This window comes from Sander vitreus, chromosome 10 (assembly GCF_031162955.1).
Source record: "Sander vitreus isolate 19-12246 chromosome 10, sanVit1, whole genome shotgun sequence".
Lineage (NCBI taxonomy): Eukaryota > Metazoa > Chordata > Actinopteri > Perciformes > Percidae > Sander > Sander vitreus.
The window spans coordinates 8591927-8610211 of NC_135864.1; the positions used below are offsets into that span (position 1 = coordinate 8591927).

General features: G+C 40.4%; 1 protein-coding gene across 1 annotated transcript in view; it reads left to right on the forward strand.

Annotated features, from left to right (window-relative positions):
• LOC144524114 (teneurin-3) overlaps positions 1 to 18285 on the forward strand; it is a 72364-nt gene that overhangs the window by 36230 nt on the left and 17849 nt on the right. The window contains exons 11-15 of the mRNA XM_078260138.1: positions 749 to 868; positions 2665 to 2926; positions 4402 to 4669; positions 5664 to 5807; positions 14229 to 14478. Of these exons, the coding sequence (XP_078116264.1) occupies positions 749 to 868; positions 2665 to 2926; positions 4402 to 4669; positions 5664 to 5807; positions 14229 to 14478 (1044 nt within the window). The remainder of the gene's footprint in view (positions 1 to 748; positions 869 to 2664; positions 2927 to 4401; positions 4670 to 5663; positions 5808 to 14228; positions 14479 to 18285) is intronic.

Sequence of the window (18285 nt, forward strand, 5' to 3'; positions counted from 1 at the left end):
GTATTACAACAGACATTTATCACGCCAGTGAGCGCAAGACTCGGGTATGACACTGACAAGTGGCTCTTTTTGGAAGCAAAAAAACTTAAGCAAGAATAATCACGCTTGGATCACACCCTCTTGAAAATACCATTTAGGGGAAATCCTTAATTCAGAGTGATGACATTACTGTGAATATTTCACTTATGAATCTCATTTGATATTCTGCTGGCTATATTGTGCACTTCATTTACTAAGTTGACTTTACATCGCAGGCTGATCATTTAAGTGTGAATCTTGTTGGCTAAATAGTGTCCTGTGTTTTTCAATCTTTGCTTTGATACCCACTGTTTTCTCTGCTGGCCTCACAAAATGAAACGCTAGAGCTATACATGGCTTTGTATGTCTCAAACTTCAAATACAAATAGGGTTTAGGTGTGAGAAACTAAATTGTAGAATATAAATGCTGCAATACACATGCAAGATGCTGCAAAATCTCAACAGTCCTCCATGTCTGGGAAACCTCATCCCACTGAATTATGGGCTTTTAAAGCAGTAAACAGAGACAGAGTGGTGCTCTGTAAGATGGCATTTTCATGAATAACAACCACTGACGTGTATTCCTAACAGTCAATAAATCATACCTCCCTGCTGGAGCCGCTGGCTAAGGGATGGCAGTTGTTTGCAGTGTTGGTGCCGTGGACGCATGTTGACGCCGGCTGGCATTGTGTGTTTACTCAGCCCTTTCCGTGTTTGTTTGCCCACACAGCCTGGTGTCAGTCATCCGGGGTCAGGTTCTCACGGGAGACGGGACGCCGCTGATTGGAGTCAACGTGTCTTTTCTGCACTACCCGGAGTACGGCTACACCATCACGCGGCAAGATGGCATGTAAGGGAGACACTCTGTGCACACATGCATCAGTAGGTGCAGCATGCAGTGGGACACAGTGATCCATCTGCATTCATCGACACTCATTTACATGTCCTAATACATTTGAGCACTCTCTCGCAGGAAACTCAGCCCTTAGGTTTAACCATTGGCCTTGCAACAATGTATTTGTGGATATTGTAGACTGCTGTCCCCAGACCAGTATTAAAAACTGCAGAAAAAAGCTGTCCCAATAGTGGAAAAGTCGTCATGGCAGTTATCCACAAAGCGCTCAAAACAAATTGAAACAGCAGCACATTGTGCCCTAGAACAATTCCTCATGCAAATGTCACAGTGGTGGAGGCCATTTTGAACCAGGCTGTTTAAAATGCATTGAATCAGCAAGGATAGAATCAATCTGCCCGCGGTGTAGTAAAACATGGGATTACTGTCTGACCTTCTCCTGCTGTTACCGCAGACAGGCCCTTAATATTAAGAGTGCAAACACATGCAAGACAAACGTATGTCACATATTATACAGGAAGGGTTCATCTCAGGTAGGAGCTTTATTTTGGTGATGGTCGTCAGAGATAGTGAACCAAGGCCTTCATTCCAATTCAGCAGATAGAGGATGTGTTTATGTGTTGCCAGTATGGAATAAAAGGCTTATGAGTGGCAGAGAATTGTACAGCTGTTGTTATGAAGCACAATCCTTGTGTCCCCAGACAGTTGAGGATTAGCTGATTTCTTCAGATATTCCGCCCTGTAACGCTTCTGACAAGGAGCGTGATGAATGGTTGGGGATAATCACACTTGGTTAGCCAACAGATCCGCTCAGTGTGTTAAGAAGGGGGTTGGGGTGAGGGGGGGCAGTATCAAAGCCTGGCCTCTTGCAGCTGTGAGCTACCCACTGCCCAAAGTGGAGAGAGCTTGAGAAGGAAGCCGTTTTGGGTCAGCTGCACAGCTTGTAAGTTGGCGTGTGTGTGTGTGTGTGTGTGTGTGTGTGTGTGCGTGTGTCATTGGGGGTGTTAGTGCGTGTATGAGAGATGTGCATAAGCATTCAAATCTGTGAGTGTGTGTGTCTTTGTGCATGTGAATGCATGCAATGTCACCACACAGATGCTTTACCCCCTGGGTAGTGCAGCTCGCAGAATATATAGAGCAGCACTTCAAAGACTCACCCTTCATCTCCAAACCAGTAACTTTTCCCTGAGTAATGTCCTACTAATTAAAACCGGTTTGCCAGAGAAAACTCCCAAGACTCAGAAGACTCCAAACCAAATTCAACCACAAAGTGTCTTCTCACACCATGCTTGGTTAAACAAAAGTCATAAATTAGATTCAGTGAATGATAATAATACATAGAGGCTGTACAGAGGGAATACATTTGATAAGGAAAAGTTCTCTCTTCCTCTCTCTTGAAGATGGAAGAATAAAATAAATATTTACTTTGCAATTCTGCACTTAAAGGGAAAGGGTTTATTACTGAGGCTTATTTCCATAGTCCGGGCCATCATTCCTATCAGTAATAACATTTTAACATTAATACAACAAACAACAACGAAAAAAAGAAGTCAGATGGAGCGAGAAACATGAGCAGGGAAAACATGATTCAAATGTACCCCCATCACTTTTTAGTCTTGTGGTTTAGATCATCTCAAATCATTAGCAACATGTTCCCAGATCTTAGCAATTACTTTAATGAGCACAATGATAGCATAACCCACAGAACTATGAAAATAAAAGGTTTTAATAGAACTGCATTTTTTTGCAGATAGCTTGTACAATCAGTGACTGTTTCACGATACTATGTTAAGGTTTGACCTCTTGGCCAACGGCGGAGCTTCTTTGACATTGAGTTACGAGCGCGCCCCGTTCCCCGCGCTGCACCGCACAGTGTGGCTGCCCTGGAACGTTTTCCATGTGATGGACACGGTGGTGATGAAGCGGGAGGAGAACGACATCCCCAGCTGCTACCTTACCGGCCTGATCCGGCCCAACCCCCTCATCCTGGCTACTCCCCTCTCCACTCTCTACAAGACCTCCCCAGAGGACAGCCCCATCATCCCCGAGACCCAGGTGAGATGGCTGTCACAGAGGTGACCCAGGGAGATCATATACAGGGCTTTTATGGTCAATTCCCCATTTGTGCTCATATCTGATTGTTTTGAATGACTTTAATAATTTAACCCATGTTTGATCCCAACATTACAAGCAGCACTGTTTAAAATACACAGAGTAACGATAATGCTGTTATCTTTCTTTGACGAGGGTTTCTCTTGCGTGTTTTAAACAGTCAGATTTGCCTTTCAGTTTGCCTTTTGAGCTTTCATTTAACTGAGGCGTCTCCCCAAATACTGAGCCATAAATTGTCTTACAGTAATACTGATAAATTCTGAGGGCGCATCGCATGGAGCTTACATTCCTCAGGATACATGCAAAATGTGGCTCTGCAGCTTTTGCTGTTGAAACTGATTAGAAAAGAAAACTGTGTTAAATGTGAGGCGGGTATCTGAATTTGTACATGCTTCAGTGGCAGTCTGAGGTGAAACCTGGTCCAGGGAACTGGGACAATGAAAACAGATTTGTTAGTTATTAGAGCTGTGGTGTTCAAGTTGATGTTTTTTTCACAGACTCAAATAATAAGGAATTCATTTATTGCCTGTGGAGTTTGCTCAATTTGTTATGGGTTGGTGTGTTTTTATCTTATTTTCTGTTCTGTATTTTGCTCAGTTTCCTGTTTTATTTTGATAGTTTGGTTTTCTGTCTAGTCTGGTTTTACTTTATGTCTTGTGCTTTCCCGCCTTTTTTGATTGTTCTACCCAGCCCTAATGTTTCACCTGTTTCCCAGCCCTTGTGTCACCTGTCTTGTGTTACCTCATTACCCTGTGTATTTAGTCTTTGTGTTCCCTTTGTCCTGTGTCAGATCATTATGTGTGTCTTGTAGCCAGATTTGCATTCCTGTGTGGTTTGGCTCCAGTTTGTTTGCTTTCCCTGTTCATGTTTTAGTTTCTGTTTTACTTGTACTTTATTTTTGGATTCTGTTTTTGCCTGCTAGTTTTCCAGGACTCCTTTGGTTTTGTATACTTTTATTTTTATTAAATCATCTAACGTTCCTCAGTTTCCGCCTCTGCATTTTGGGTCCACATTTTCTCCAGCTTTCCCTAACACAATTTGCATATTAACTAATGTACTCTGTGGTTTGGTATAAGTAAGAACTTTTTTTAATATTTTGGCTGCTCAACACACATTCATAATGTTTCACTGCTGCTGCGTAGAATATAACATAATCCTGTATGTCTGGCAACAAACATTTCCCTTACAGTACCTGATGGAATTGCTCTAACCTGAATGATAAAAGTGAACCCCAATGAATGAAGTGCAATATATATTATAAAAGGATATATTACCTCACATAAATATGATGCATTTTATATTGTATTTAAAGTCATCCTCTACATTAACTAACAGCAAACTCCTGTTGCTCCTGTTACTTAAGTCTGTACTCCGCACAGTGTATTTGGCACCAGTCTGACTGCTAATTAAAATCATAGGTCCTTCATGAGCAAGTGGCCATACCAGGCAGTGACCTCAACCTGGTCTACCTGAGCTCCAGGGCAGCTGGCTACAAGCCCATCCTCAAGGTGCTCCTGACCCAAGACCGTCTCCCCTTTGGCCTGATGAAGGTCCACCTGATGGTGGCCGTCATGGGCCGTCAGTTCCAGAAGACTTTCCCTGCCTTCCCTGACCTCTCGTACACCTTCATCTGGGATAAAACAGACGCCTACAATCAGAGGGTCTTTGGCCTGGCAGAGGCTGTGGGTGAGTACCTGCTGTGAAGCTGCCGGCTGAAGATGTTGTATAAGCGTAGGTTCACTCAGATACTCGTGCTGCCTCCAGGCAATAAACCTTGGTTGAACTTTTGAAGATTGATTTTTATGTTTTTTTCTAAATTGAGGATTATTTATCCAGAGACTGCTTCTGTTACCATGTGCAATAAAGATTTAGCAGGTGGTGTGAAATCCTGAAATCCCCCCAGTGCTGAATTTTTGAAGGCCACTGCTCTTTTGCTGACATCTTTGTTTTGCATGTATGATATTTCAGCAGCAGTGCGCTGACTAAAATATTGCCTATGAGGCAGCAGCCTGAGGAAAAAAATCTAGCATCACAAATAACAGAATCATTGAAGGGATCATTTATAACAGAATATCTTTTTTATGTTTTTTTATTTTATTAATAATTAGGATGTCATCTTACATGTGTACTATATTAGGGTTTTTACAGAACTACATAACCCTTTCATCTCAATGTTTTTAAAGTCTTAAAAAGTCTAAGGGATTTTGTTAAGAAGGATGAATGTTGGGGCACTCCTGCTTATATATTACGGAAAAAATCCCTCACAGCTCTGACAATCAACAGGATTCACTCCCGGCTCATGGCTGCGACCATATCCCAGAGTTTATGTTATATACTACAATGTGCTCCTTCTTAGTTATATCATTTTAAATAATTCATGCCACTTTACACGCTACTTTGCAATCATGATTTATTTGCATTTACACAAAATAAAACAAACGAGAGAAGAGAGGGCATACAATCCAAACTGTGCAGGTGAGACACAGAAACCCCACGGGTCTTCTAAAATCATCCCAGCTGGAGAAAATGACAGTCAAAGAGAAAGCACAACCAGCCAATACAAAAAAAATCCCACCTGTGCTGAATGTTTTATAGGCTACAAGCCTCATTGCTGCCATAAGTGTCAGGTAAGGAGGTTGCAACCTTGCTCACCATAGGCATCTGCCATCATTACTTTCAGTGTCAGTGGGATATGAATATGAGTCCTGCCTTGATGTGGTGCTCTGGGAGAAGAGGACGGCGGTGTTACAAGGCTATGAACTGGATGCGTCCAACATGGGAGGGTGGATGCTAGACAAACATCACATATTGGACATTCAGAACGGTAAGAAATGCTCATATATATCTAGTATAAGTGTGTATGTGTGTGCATGTGGGGCGGAGATAGGTGGCCTCTTAGGGTTACAGGCAGGAGGTCTTTACCCTGAATCACCGCAAGAAATTCTTGAATCAAAATGAAATATGGTTCGTCATCCCATCTGCAGATAATAGAGGAGAGTTTTGAAGGGCCGATCATTCACAGTAATGACGGAATAAATCAGTGACTAAGTCACCAGGGTGCAGGGCTCGCCACGATTCCAAACTACTCAGCTATTTTAGGAAGAAGACGACCTTTTGCTGCTCATAAAGGCTTGCGCTTTTGATGAACCGGCGTCATGTTTAATTCTCGAATTAATTCAATAAACTAAATTAATTTCTTGCTCTTTCATCAATCAGAATGGCTTTAATCGCCAAGTACAATAAATGGACATGAGTTTGTCTTCGTCGTTCTGGCACAGAGACATGAGTGAGTGAAACATGCATAATGAAACTATCAAATGTATATACAGTACTGAGTCGTTGATGGCTTACAGTACCAGGAGGCACATTCTATAATCTGGAGAATTCAGTGCTGTGTTACAACTGAGCAGGCAGTAATATGACATCAAATTATAAGGAGTGGGCCTCAGGGTAGTGTGCATTGTCAGTTTGCTAGGCTGCTGTTTTGACATTAAATCCACTCCAGCTCACAATCGTTCTTCCAGTTGTCCAACACAATTTGTGTCCCTTTTCATCTTGAGAATAGTGAAGGTTACATGTGGCCTTCAGCAGAGACCTTAGTCTCACACTGTCAGATTGGAGTTTGTTTTCGTGGGCATTTATTGTGTCTGCTGATTTTTAATGAAAGATGTAATGTACTCAAGGATTTGTAAAACTTGCATACTCACTTATATTTTCAAAATCGTAGATACATAGATAAGTGGATGTATACTGTAGATCTAACCAAATCAGATTTTTCTTCTGATTCAACCTTATTCCCATTTATTCTGGGAGAGAAAATGTAAAGCAGCGCAAATGTTACAGCTGATATACAGCAATTACTAGATGTGGACCGGTTCTTCTCAATCTATCCATTCTTAGTTGTAGGTTTCTAGACAGTCACATAACAGGTTTGGGTAACACTTTACTTGAAGGTATCTACATAAGAGTGACATGACACTGTCATGAACACATGACACATGAACCCTAACTCTAACTCGCAGCGCCCATCCCGGGCGTTGTGTTTTAACCCTAACTCTAACCATAACTTGTCATGACAAAAACCGAATGACACTTAATTAAATGAAGCATTATGTCACCAACGTCTATGACTTGTTTATAATGTTTATGACACGTTCATGACAGTCTCATGTCACTCTTATGTAGATACCTTCAAGTAAAGTGTAACCCAGGTTTGTAGCGTGTGGGTCAGTTTGGCATTACCATGTGGTATGTTTGCATACAGTTTGCATAAACTGCCTTGAAATAGTGTCTTGTTAAGTCTTCCCTATTTTTAGTCATTATCAGGTCATTAGTTTTCAGAGGTCATTGGGCTGAGAAAAACGTCCATCACTCTGAGGAAGATAAATGTTTTAACCATAACGTTTCATTTAAATGTAGATATATTCAAGGAAGTGCAAATTTATCAGCGTCTCTTTTTGTGGTGCAAAATCTTATTTTAAGATGAAATGTTCCTTTATGTGACCATCGGGAGGGGACTCAATGACCTGATATGCAATAATAACTGTATTGACATCCCCACAAAAACACCCAGCACTACCTACCTAGTATGTCTTTGCACGAGCTTCCACTCTTCAGAGTTGGATTGTACAGCTACACTGACTCACTTAGAGGTCGTACTGGTCACCTAAGAGGTAGGAGTATCACGCTTTTCTGTTTCGCTCCCCATTCCTGCCCAGAAATAGAGCTGAAATAAAGTCAATTTCTCAAAATACAGAAAAGATATACAAATGTAGGTGAACTTTTTTATGAGGAAACAGGTTTGCAGTCAGCATCTATCATCACTTAAGTGCACGTCACCCTGAAGTTGCCAGTAATTACTATGTCACTAATGCATTCGGATTATGTGCAATAGATGGATAAATCATTTATTTTCTTTCAGGTGCAATGCCTGATGCTCAAAGTTCTGTAAAGGCTTGGTTCCTAAGTGACACAATATACAATTATTATAAAATGGTATGTATTCATCACCTCAGTGTGTGGACAAATATCAGTAGTTTATAAGGCCCCACCAGCAGGTCCGCTGAGGGCGTAGAGGTCAATGAGGTTCACTGGTTCAGCAGCACACTAATAGTGTGTTTTTTTGTGGCTAATTGTGCAAGAAAAAAAACTAATGTTTAATGGAGCTGGTATTGAATTTAAATTGCTACGTTTATTTTTTTTAATCTCTACTGGCATTAGGAACACATGGGAGAAAATGCAAGCAGCCCATGCTGACCAATCCCAATTCTTGTGGTCGCTATGTGGTATCTCTCCAGCACTGATGTGTAGTTACATTTATGTAGGGTTTACATGAGCTCTGGTAGAGCTACAAAGCATCCTTTTTTATATTCTCTGCAAACTGCCTGACAAAAAAGTATAAATATGGCTTCAGCCACTGTCTCTTTGGCCCGGTCCACCGAGCTTTAACCTCAGAAGTTATTCTTTTCCTAGATATTTTGGCAACCGGAGGAGGTGTGTTTTTGAGGAGGAATTTTTGTGTAACTTCAACTCCCTTCTGCCTACATCTTAAATATAGTCGTTTATAGCATCTTACATGCACACCCACAACACAATTCATCCCACATTGCTCTATGGGTTTGCACAGTAATATCACCCATGTACTCTTCATGTATAACAGTCTTCTTACATCTCTGAGATTGCACAGACTGTCTTTTGTCGGATACGGTTGTGGAAAACATGTCAGAGAACCAGTTTCTGAAACTGAGTCTTCCTTTACTTTGTTCAAACTTTGGTGCCACTTTGTCCTGCTTCTTTGTTGAACATTAAAAGAACAGACACAAGGGCCCATTGCCGAACCCAATCTGTCAAGCCATCTAAAGCAGGGAATGTTTGTGAAGTGTGCAAAAGAACACTGAAAAACGCCTCTAGCTTGACTGCTGCTGGTACGTTGCGTTTCATCTCACCTGTCTGAAAGTATAGCACAACGATCTCCAAAGCCTTCACTGTGGCAGTGTCACAGTTGGAGTTGTTGTGAGATGTGTTTGTGATCAACAGATAGATGCAGCATGTGTGAAATGCTAATGTATGCTGCATCCTTTATTAGACTGAGCTGAGCTAGGTGTCTGGATTTATCAGAAAATTGGATGTTACTGTGCATGAAATCACTTAAACTTGACTCAAATAACTTGTACATGGAAACAGTGATGACAGAAATACAAGAAACCAGATGGTGTGGAGCTTTTCTTGTGCAGTAAATGCTGCAGCCTCCCCAAGGCTTTTTCATGCTTTTCACTTGTCTTACGCAGAACCACCCCAAAAATAAATTGCAAAGTCTGACTAAATTTGAAAGACTCAAAAATAGTTTAGCAAACTTGTGCTCCTGTCTCATTTACCCCTCTGACAGGAGCCCAATCGATTTGCCGAAAGGGTTTCATTTTGCAATCCTATTAGCTCAACCCAACGACAGTGAGCTCTTCAAGACTGTGAAATCTTTTTGTTAGCGACTTTGGTATGCTAGTTCATACTGTGTTCACATTTAAGTGTCATAATCTGGAATCCTACCTCTCTTTGTCCTCACACAATAAAGTACGGAGGTTGGGAGTCGGCACACACTTTTATCGTCTTGCATTTTCTCAGTCCGAACTGAGTAATTCCGTCTGGCATTCAGCCACTTTTTGACATTTGAGATTTATGGCCTACATGGGTTTTTGGGTAAGGAATGCAGTTCGATATCCTCGGCCAGCATGAAGATGAATCCAAATATCACTGTTTGCCTTCCTTGCTGCTCCAGTATTGATTCCATAATGCTGTAAACCTTGACTAATGTCTTCACCCAACATGTTAGCAAGTGGTGGTCCTCTGCAGCTGCACAGCGGTGTGGCTCCAGACATTTGCTATCGCTCTTTGTTGTGACTCCTGCTTGTTGCACCACTTCAAACATCTAAGGACTTTTTTCTTTTATCGTCTGTGGCAAAAAGCTGTCTCCATCTCTCTTCTTCCACTGCAGAGCCTGTCAAACCAGATAAGGCAAATTGCTGGTGTTTGTGCTTTAGACATGTCCTCTTGCCCCTCCTTTCTTTATTACAAGTGGATATGCCTTCCCCTCAATCTGCAGCTTGTCTCTAGCGAGGGTAACATAGCTGATTCTTATTGGACACAGCCAGTGTTCAGCATCTCAGTGTCTCGGAGTGTGCTTACTGTACAGCTCACGCACATGCTGCATTTGAAGCACTGAGAGGTTTCCTGCCCACTTTTCTCCTCTATTATGGTGGATCTGTGAGAGCCTGGGTGGTATATTAGAGAATGACATAGTGCAAAGGAGAACTAAGAAGGACAGGGTGCAATTAAGACACACTCCAGCTCCTCCCCTACCAATCTCTGTACTATCTATGTGTCACCAAGGTGACATTGCTCAGGGCGCTCCAGTTTTTTTTTTTTTATCAGGTATGGAGGCTCGGCTTTACATTTGTACCATTAATCATCTTGGAAGCTGTGATGTCGGCATTAAAGCATTTTTCACAACTACATAACTCAACTTAACCTTTTATCAAACAAATAATTGCCTTCTGTAATGATTCTCAGAAAGGAATCAATTGTCTGTCGTTTTTATTTTTCTATATAGTTTTTATTATGTAGAAAAACGAGCAGCTGAACTGTGTTACGGCAATATTTATATTTGGACACTTTAGGTTTAATTCATTAACAATGTTCATTTTGCACTAAAGTTCTAAATGTTATTGTAATCCGAGCTTCTCTGTTCTTTGTTTTATTAGCCAGTCCGGCCATGTGGCCCTTTAAAAAAAGTTGGTATTTCACGTATTGGGGGAACGGTCTGTTAGAGCCATGTGGAGGCAATCCTAGCCCACCATTTTTTTTATTTAATTTTTTTTTTTTTTTACAGTATTTCAAGTACAGCCCCTTTAATTCACACAGTAGTATACAAAAATAGGCTTTACCATGTGGTAATATTTATGTATTGAATTAGCTGAAAACGTGCTGTATTGTTATTGAGATATGAGATAATTACCTTCATGTATATCAGGATAGAAGATTTGGGCCATATCGCCCAGCCCTACTCGCATTCGCTATCATTTATTTTTATACACATCTATATTTTGGATTGTTTTCAATATCTTTTCATTATTAGTATTAGTAGTTGGCAAATTCAATGTTACTGTCAGAGTCTAACTGTGGCTGAGTGTTTAGTAATGTGGTAAAAGCTGTGTGGCATGCAGTTCCATTACATTATGCTTGCTGAATGGAGCAGCGTTGGAGTGATCCTGGAGTAAAAGAGACGACAGATTCTCAGACTTTTCTCTCAATGCCAAGCGAAACCGTGACTTTTCTTTTTAACCAAGTTCTCTCCAAAACTCAAACACGCCTCCACACATTCATTTATACTAATCAATGAGCAGACACACATCCCTAATGGTTGATCCATTCAGCTGCCATACTTGCACTTTGACTTGAAGTCTCCTCTGCAAAATCTGTTGAGGATTCACTAGTTAGTTTTAGTCTGTGCAGAAAAGCTGAGCTTTGCCAAATTGTATTTCTGCTCGTCTCACATAATCACAGTAGCTGTATCTTAGGTATGAGATGTGTTTTATTTACCGTTTTATAGGTTTCACACCAAACCCTGCTTCAAAATCAGAACAGTGGAATAAAAGTAAGAAATATTTATAGAAACGTTGAATGACTGCAAAGCCATTTTAGTCCGGACACTGTAGGAGTCCCCCTCTTCAGCCTGAGGCACCGGGTCGTCAGAAGCCAAATTCCCATCAGTGCAGCACTCCAGCTGAGGCATCACAAGCTTGATCCTCGCAACAATCATCAGCAGTAATGTGTCATGACCAAGTGTCCTTGAGGGAAGAAAACTGAACCTTTTATCTCCTCACTCACTCTAAGTTAAGAGCAGCAAAAGTTGTGTGCGTGATACAGATAAAAGTGACAGAGTATAGTCTCCATACTAGTGTGGCGTCATCGTGGGGGGTAGTTGATGATTGATTAGTGTATTTAATCCATTCCATTACGCTGTGTAATAGCCTATGGTAAGACTTGTGTGTACAGTAAACTGTGATGGAAGTGTAAATAGAGAAGACCGCAGCGGCTTGCCAAAATGACCTGAGCAGTAAATGTTTTTTTTTTTTTTCTTAAGCTGAACGTCAGCCAAACTGCTAGACTGCTGTACTGCTGCAACTGATCCATGTCCTACACACTGCATTAGGCTCCTGGATATTAGAAACATCTTTGTCTTCCCAGAGAATGTTAAGGAGCTATTATATAAACGGACATTAAAATTCTAGTCAGATTGCATAGTGTATTTGTTATTTGTAGCTATGTTTCTGGGTGCAGCGTCAACGTTTCAGCTCAGTTAGAGTTTTCATCACGCTGCCTGTTTCATTCAGTGAGCGGACACATGGATCACAGTTCAATTAAAGTCCCAAGGTCATGCGTTTGATGGCGTCACGCATAAAGCCGTCCCACGGACCTATTTGTCTTTGTTAGAGGCTCATGTATAATGCTCTCGGATACAAAAGACGAATTGGTCAGATCGTCCTGCCAAGAGTCTCGCCAGACCGTGCCTTCATTTGAATTTGCCCTTCAATCAATTAAATCAATGAAAGGAACTAATCAGCGAAGGGACAAGCAGCATAGTCGCATGCTCGATTTCACATACATCAAGGGTTACGATGGCTTACGGGATAACGCTGTGGGATAACGATATTATGTGGCCATTCAGTGGTGTCATAGATCCACTAATTAGGGCAGAGGCAGTGTGAATTAAAATTCAATTCAAGTTGTTGGATGTGAATAATTAAGTGCTTCCAGCATGCACTTTTTTCCTTTGAAGAGGGTCCCACTATATCAGTACCCCCCCCCAATCCTGCAAAAAAGCTAGTTATATCGGCCTCTTATTAAAATATGAATCTGTATTGAGTCACCACATTTGTTGAGTCCTCAGTGAAATGCACCGTTTTTAGGATGAAGTACACTGCACTGTATTTATGTTTACCACCTCTCTGTGACTTGGGGAAGAGCGGTTCCCTGGCAAGTTATTGTTTTGCATAAAATCTACTTCAGCTTTGCATAAAGTTTTCAAAAACCCACTGAATCGGTTCTATGATCATGCAAGGGACTGAAGTATTAGTGTATCAGTTGGATTGATGGTCAATTGGTTGCCTGTGTGCTGCCTCCGTTCCACTACTCTATTTAAATCTGATCTTTACTCACAACACAGAAACAAAACACCATTTTAACCATTACTTTTGAACTTTAATGATAAACATGTTAGCCATGTGCCCTTAAGGCAAACTAAAAGGCCTTTCACATAAATGTCAATAAATATGACATACGATAATAAGAAGCTGCCGTAGGTGTCCTGTATTGATTATTAATGAACAGAATGTTGGGTTATGGTGGAGTCAAAGTGATTACGCTTACCTTAAATTGCGGAATACACTACACATTTATCATGTTTTAGTTATTATAATATATACAGTAGTGGTATAGTATTAAAAAGTAGAGTGTCTAGTTACTGTAGATCCAAAGTTCTGTTTCCAAGTTTGTGAAATGGCATTTAGATTACAATAATTAGTCAGCTACTGAACATTGTGTTCATTAAGAACTAAAGTGAATTAAATGTCTTAATATCTTTTTGCTTATTAAGCTCAATAATACAAATAAATATTTACTTGGGTCATTTTATAGCAATTAGTTTCACTATATATTTAAGAAATCACATCACATAAAAGTTAAATTATTTTACATTCATGAATATATTATTGTAATAATTAAAACAGGTTAGGCTTTTGTTTTTTGTCGTTTTTGAAAGGGACAGTTCACATTTTGTAAAATACTTTTATTTGCTCTCTTGCCATGAGTTCATTGAGAGTTGTTACGTATGTAGCTAGAACCAGGAGGCGTTTGGCTTAGCTTAGCATAAAGACTGGAAGCAGAGGGATAGAAAAAGTCATGGGACATAACTCTATATTAAACCAGAACTTGTCTTTTTTATTTGTCTGTTTGTGTATGGATTAAACAAGCGAACACAATATTAATTAGATAGGCATAGTTTTCTCATCTAGCTCTGGGCAAGAAAACAAGTGAGTATATTTCCCAAAATGTCAAACTATTTCTTTAATGTGTGAAATGTTAGTATGAGTATGCTATTTTATATTTATTATAATGAGTCCAGTATCTGCTACCAGTGTCAAACTCAAATAATGCTTTCATACCTGCAAATAACTGCTGTGTTATTTCCTAGGCATTCTTTACAAAGGCAGCGGGGAGAACCAGTTCATCTCTCTCCAGCCCCCTGTCATCTCCACTGTAATGGGGAACGGACGGCGCAGAAGCATCTCGTGTCCCAGCTGTAATGGGCAGGCCCAAGGTAACAAGCTGTTGGCGCCGGTGGCTCTGGCGTGGGGCATCGATGGAAGTCTGTACGTCGGAGATTTCAACTACATCCGACGCATCTACCCATCGGGCAATGTCACAAGTATCATGGAGCTCAGGTAAGATCAAGGCCTCATCATTGGGATTTTTTCAGGAAGAGCATGCTGCACCTAGTTTGGGACATTTATTGTGTTGACTCTTTACCTCTGTCCTTTCATCAAATAGTAGACATTACAAGGTTTAAGCATTAACCTTTGCATTTGTATAAAGGTATTTTTATATGTATTACATTGATTTTTATATATTTCTTTCAACTCCAGTTCAACAAGAACAAACAACAACATGCAACATACTGTACCTGACCCCAACAATTTTTCAAATACAGACAGTTCAAGTTAGATTCCACTTTACATCTCTATATTTAGTCTCCAGTGGAGAGAGAAACTAAAATGGCATGGTCGACACATATTTCCCCTACCAATAGAAATCTGAAATACTTTCCCTATCCATCTACATAATTAGGAAAGACATCCTGTCTTCAGTGTGTAATTGGGATGATTTACGCCCTAATGCCAAGTTGGCTTCTCTCGGCAATGACTCTGATTCGGCCAGTTGGCTTATTTCAAAGTGGCAGATGTTGATTAAATGTACACTGGGCCATCATCCTGCATGAGACACATACATGACAGACGTATGAAAACTGCCATAAAAGGACATGAGTCACCATACCATTGGCGGGTAGTTGTACATTAAGTAGTTTCTAAGTTAGTGTTCAGATTACAAGGACCAAACATGAAAATCAAAGACGAAAATCGAAGAGGTGAAGGAATTGAAAAAACATTCCTCTCTACCTCAGGAACCTGCCAATGTACCTGGGCAGTGATCAGCCACTACAGGGCAGTTCTCACAACACTATGAATGGGAAGCAATGTGCTGCTGTAAAGGAGAATGCATGCTCAGCAACCCTTTCCTGGATAAATAATGGTTTAAGAAATAGTTTGTGTCTCCAAGCAACCATTTACTCTGTTTACAAGGAGAAAAACAGAAAACACTACTCTGAAAAACCTGTTGTGTTGGCCAAATTAAATTCAGTCTGACATAACATACACACTAAGGACAACTTTAGTTCACATTAGACAGCAGTTCCAGTGTAGATTAAAACCAGTACGGAGGGGGGAAAAGTACAATTTTCTTTGCCTAATCAACCATACCTTCATTCATACCTTTTTTTATGATAGTCTCTTCCAAAAATGTAAACACCAAGTGGTGTTTTTGGTATCTATGATGCATGCTTGTTGTATAAAGCTACAAATGCTCCATATGGGACTCCCTGAACCTCTTTCAAATGTTGTTAGTGTAAAGTCTGTATTTAAATTCTGGCTTCAGTGGCCAATGTAACAAGTGGTAGAATCAATATTTCAATATGAGTGGCCAAATTGAGAAGAGCAGTGGTAAAGCAGGATGAGCCTTTATGTAGATAGAAGATATTTTCCTCTGTGTGGATTATAACAGTCCCACCCCTCGACTTTCTGCCAAACGGATTGTCATCGTCTGACTTTTTCTAGTGGCTGTGTTAATTCTTCAAGGGGATACTTTGACTTTCTTAGATTCAGCTGCTTGTTTTTTCCTCACTAGATACTGTGATGAAAGAGTGATAGACTTTTAAAGAATCATTGCGATGACAAGGAAACTGTCAGATTGGGCAAATAACTTTGAAAATGAGAAGTAAAAGTATCCTTTTAAGATTTAATTAATTATCTTTCCTCTTTTCCTGCTCCCTCTGTACCCTGTCATAGAAATAAAGACTTTAGACACAGGTAGGTGTATGATCGTAATGCATGTTGCTTTATTATTCTTCGTACATCCCCATCTGTATCATCCTCTTTATTATTATATGGATAACTCTCTCTTACAGTCTCCTTTAGCACCGGGGATTACCATGTGTAATTATAACAAACCAATTATAGCTTGATTACATCTACAAAAGAGGAAGAGAGCGCACAGTCTGTCGGAATGTTGCGCAACGTGACTATTTACAAAATTACTACAACACACACTGCAACCTTTTACATATTTTACGTATTTCTAGGTATACATATAAAAAGGAAGTTAATGTAAATGTACAATCGACACTTAGTGTAATGCAATCCAATACAATAGCGCTGCAATAAACACCATTGTGAAGCATATAATTACTAAATACTGTGATGGTGTGTGGCAGATGCTCCTATCCAGAGGGTCCATACAACACAACTGCTTTGTATTCATGATTAAGACAACAACATCAGATCAAGTAAGCTTCGTAAGCTCAACATTATCACCAGAAAAGATGCGGAAAGCTTGGAGTGCAATGTGAGTTGTTATCAGTCACCAGAATAAACTCCAGAGGTGGTTCATGTAGCTCTGATGATATAGGAAAGATGAACACACTTGGTCATGTCACTGACACTGACTTATTTATCCTTTTGGTTTGTTTTTGTGAACCATTCATGGACTATAGCTAAAAAGCAACAACATATATTTTATTTAGAAATAGAAATACCACAGTAGTTTAGAAAACAGAACTACAATGAACTTGGTCTCAGTGCATTTTTTTCAAAGAACCTTTTGAAGGCTGAACCATGCTTCTTCGGGCTGCGCGTAGGCAAAAGAGCACAGGAGTTGTCCGAAAACGCACATGGCTGTGTAAACTTGTGTAAGACAACTTCTATACTGTTTACTTTTTTTCTCTCTCTGTTTTTAGCCCGCCTCCCAACAAGAGTTAAATTAACCAATTAACCAATTGGCTTGCTTTACGTGCAGGTCAGCAGGACACATTGTTGAGATTTGAAAAACTTTATTGATTTCACACTGGGAAAAAAAATGATTTGTTACAGCAACTCAAGAATAAAAAAAAAAGCAAAGGGAGGAAGGGATTAAGTGAAAAATAAAAATACAGAAATACAAATAAATAATAGCTATATACACACACCTTTCACTTGTACAGTATGTCCATGATGGATAATTGCACCCATATTTGTAATGCACAAATGATGTGTAGCATTGTACTAGGAAATACAAAAAATATATGAAAATAATTGCACAGGATACAAGCAGAAAACTGCACAGGTTAGTATGTCATTTTGTAAGTGGTGGGTGATGGTGACAGAGACAACAACAGTGGTACATTATGTCGGTGTTGAAAAGTCTTGACTGCTGTCCGAACGAAGGACCTGCATTAGCGCTCCTTCGTACGCTGCGTGTGTGTCTGCTACTGAAGGAGCTGCTTAAGACCCCCGCAGTCTGACGCAGGCGGTGAGAGGTGTTGTTTATGAGTAACGTCAGCTTGGCTCTAGTCTCGCATTGCCAGACCTTCCTCCACACGCTGCGGAGGAGGGTCTGGCTAGTTCACACAGCATTCCGGGATGGGAGAAAAACGTGCTCTGGTTTATTGGCATTACTTTAAACCACTCACAATTGTATTGGGCGGTGCTAAGAGCGGCACGTAGCAACAGCGCCTCTGCAAAATAGCCTCGGTAAGGAACTTGTTTTGGTTGGAACGTGAACGTTCAAAGGTTGTTTTAGTCGTGCAACAGAAAACTCAGATTGGACAGATAGTCTAGCTAGCTGTCTGGATTTATCCTGCAGAGATCTGAGGAGCAGTTAACCATAGTCCTCATAAATCGACCAGAGTTTAAAATGCGGCCGAAATGAAAGACATCCGGCGGAATTTTAGGCGGCACCTGAACACTTCGGAAGTTGAACGTCGCGGATAAAGCATGATAAAACATCCTCCTCTCACCCAACTCCTCTATGGAATTAAGAGGGCAGTGTAAGACAGAGCTAGTCCTCTGAACCAGGAGGTGTGTGCTCCTCTGCGGGCCTGCCTATCACTACCATACATCTGTCTTAATCTTCACAAAGTTATTATTTATTGCCGAGCTGTT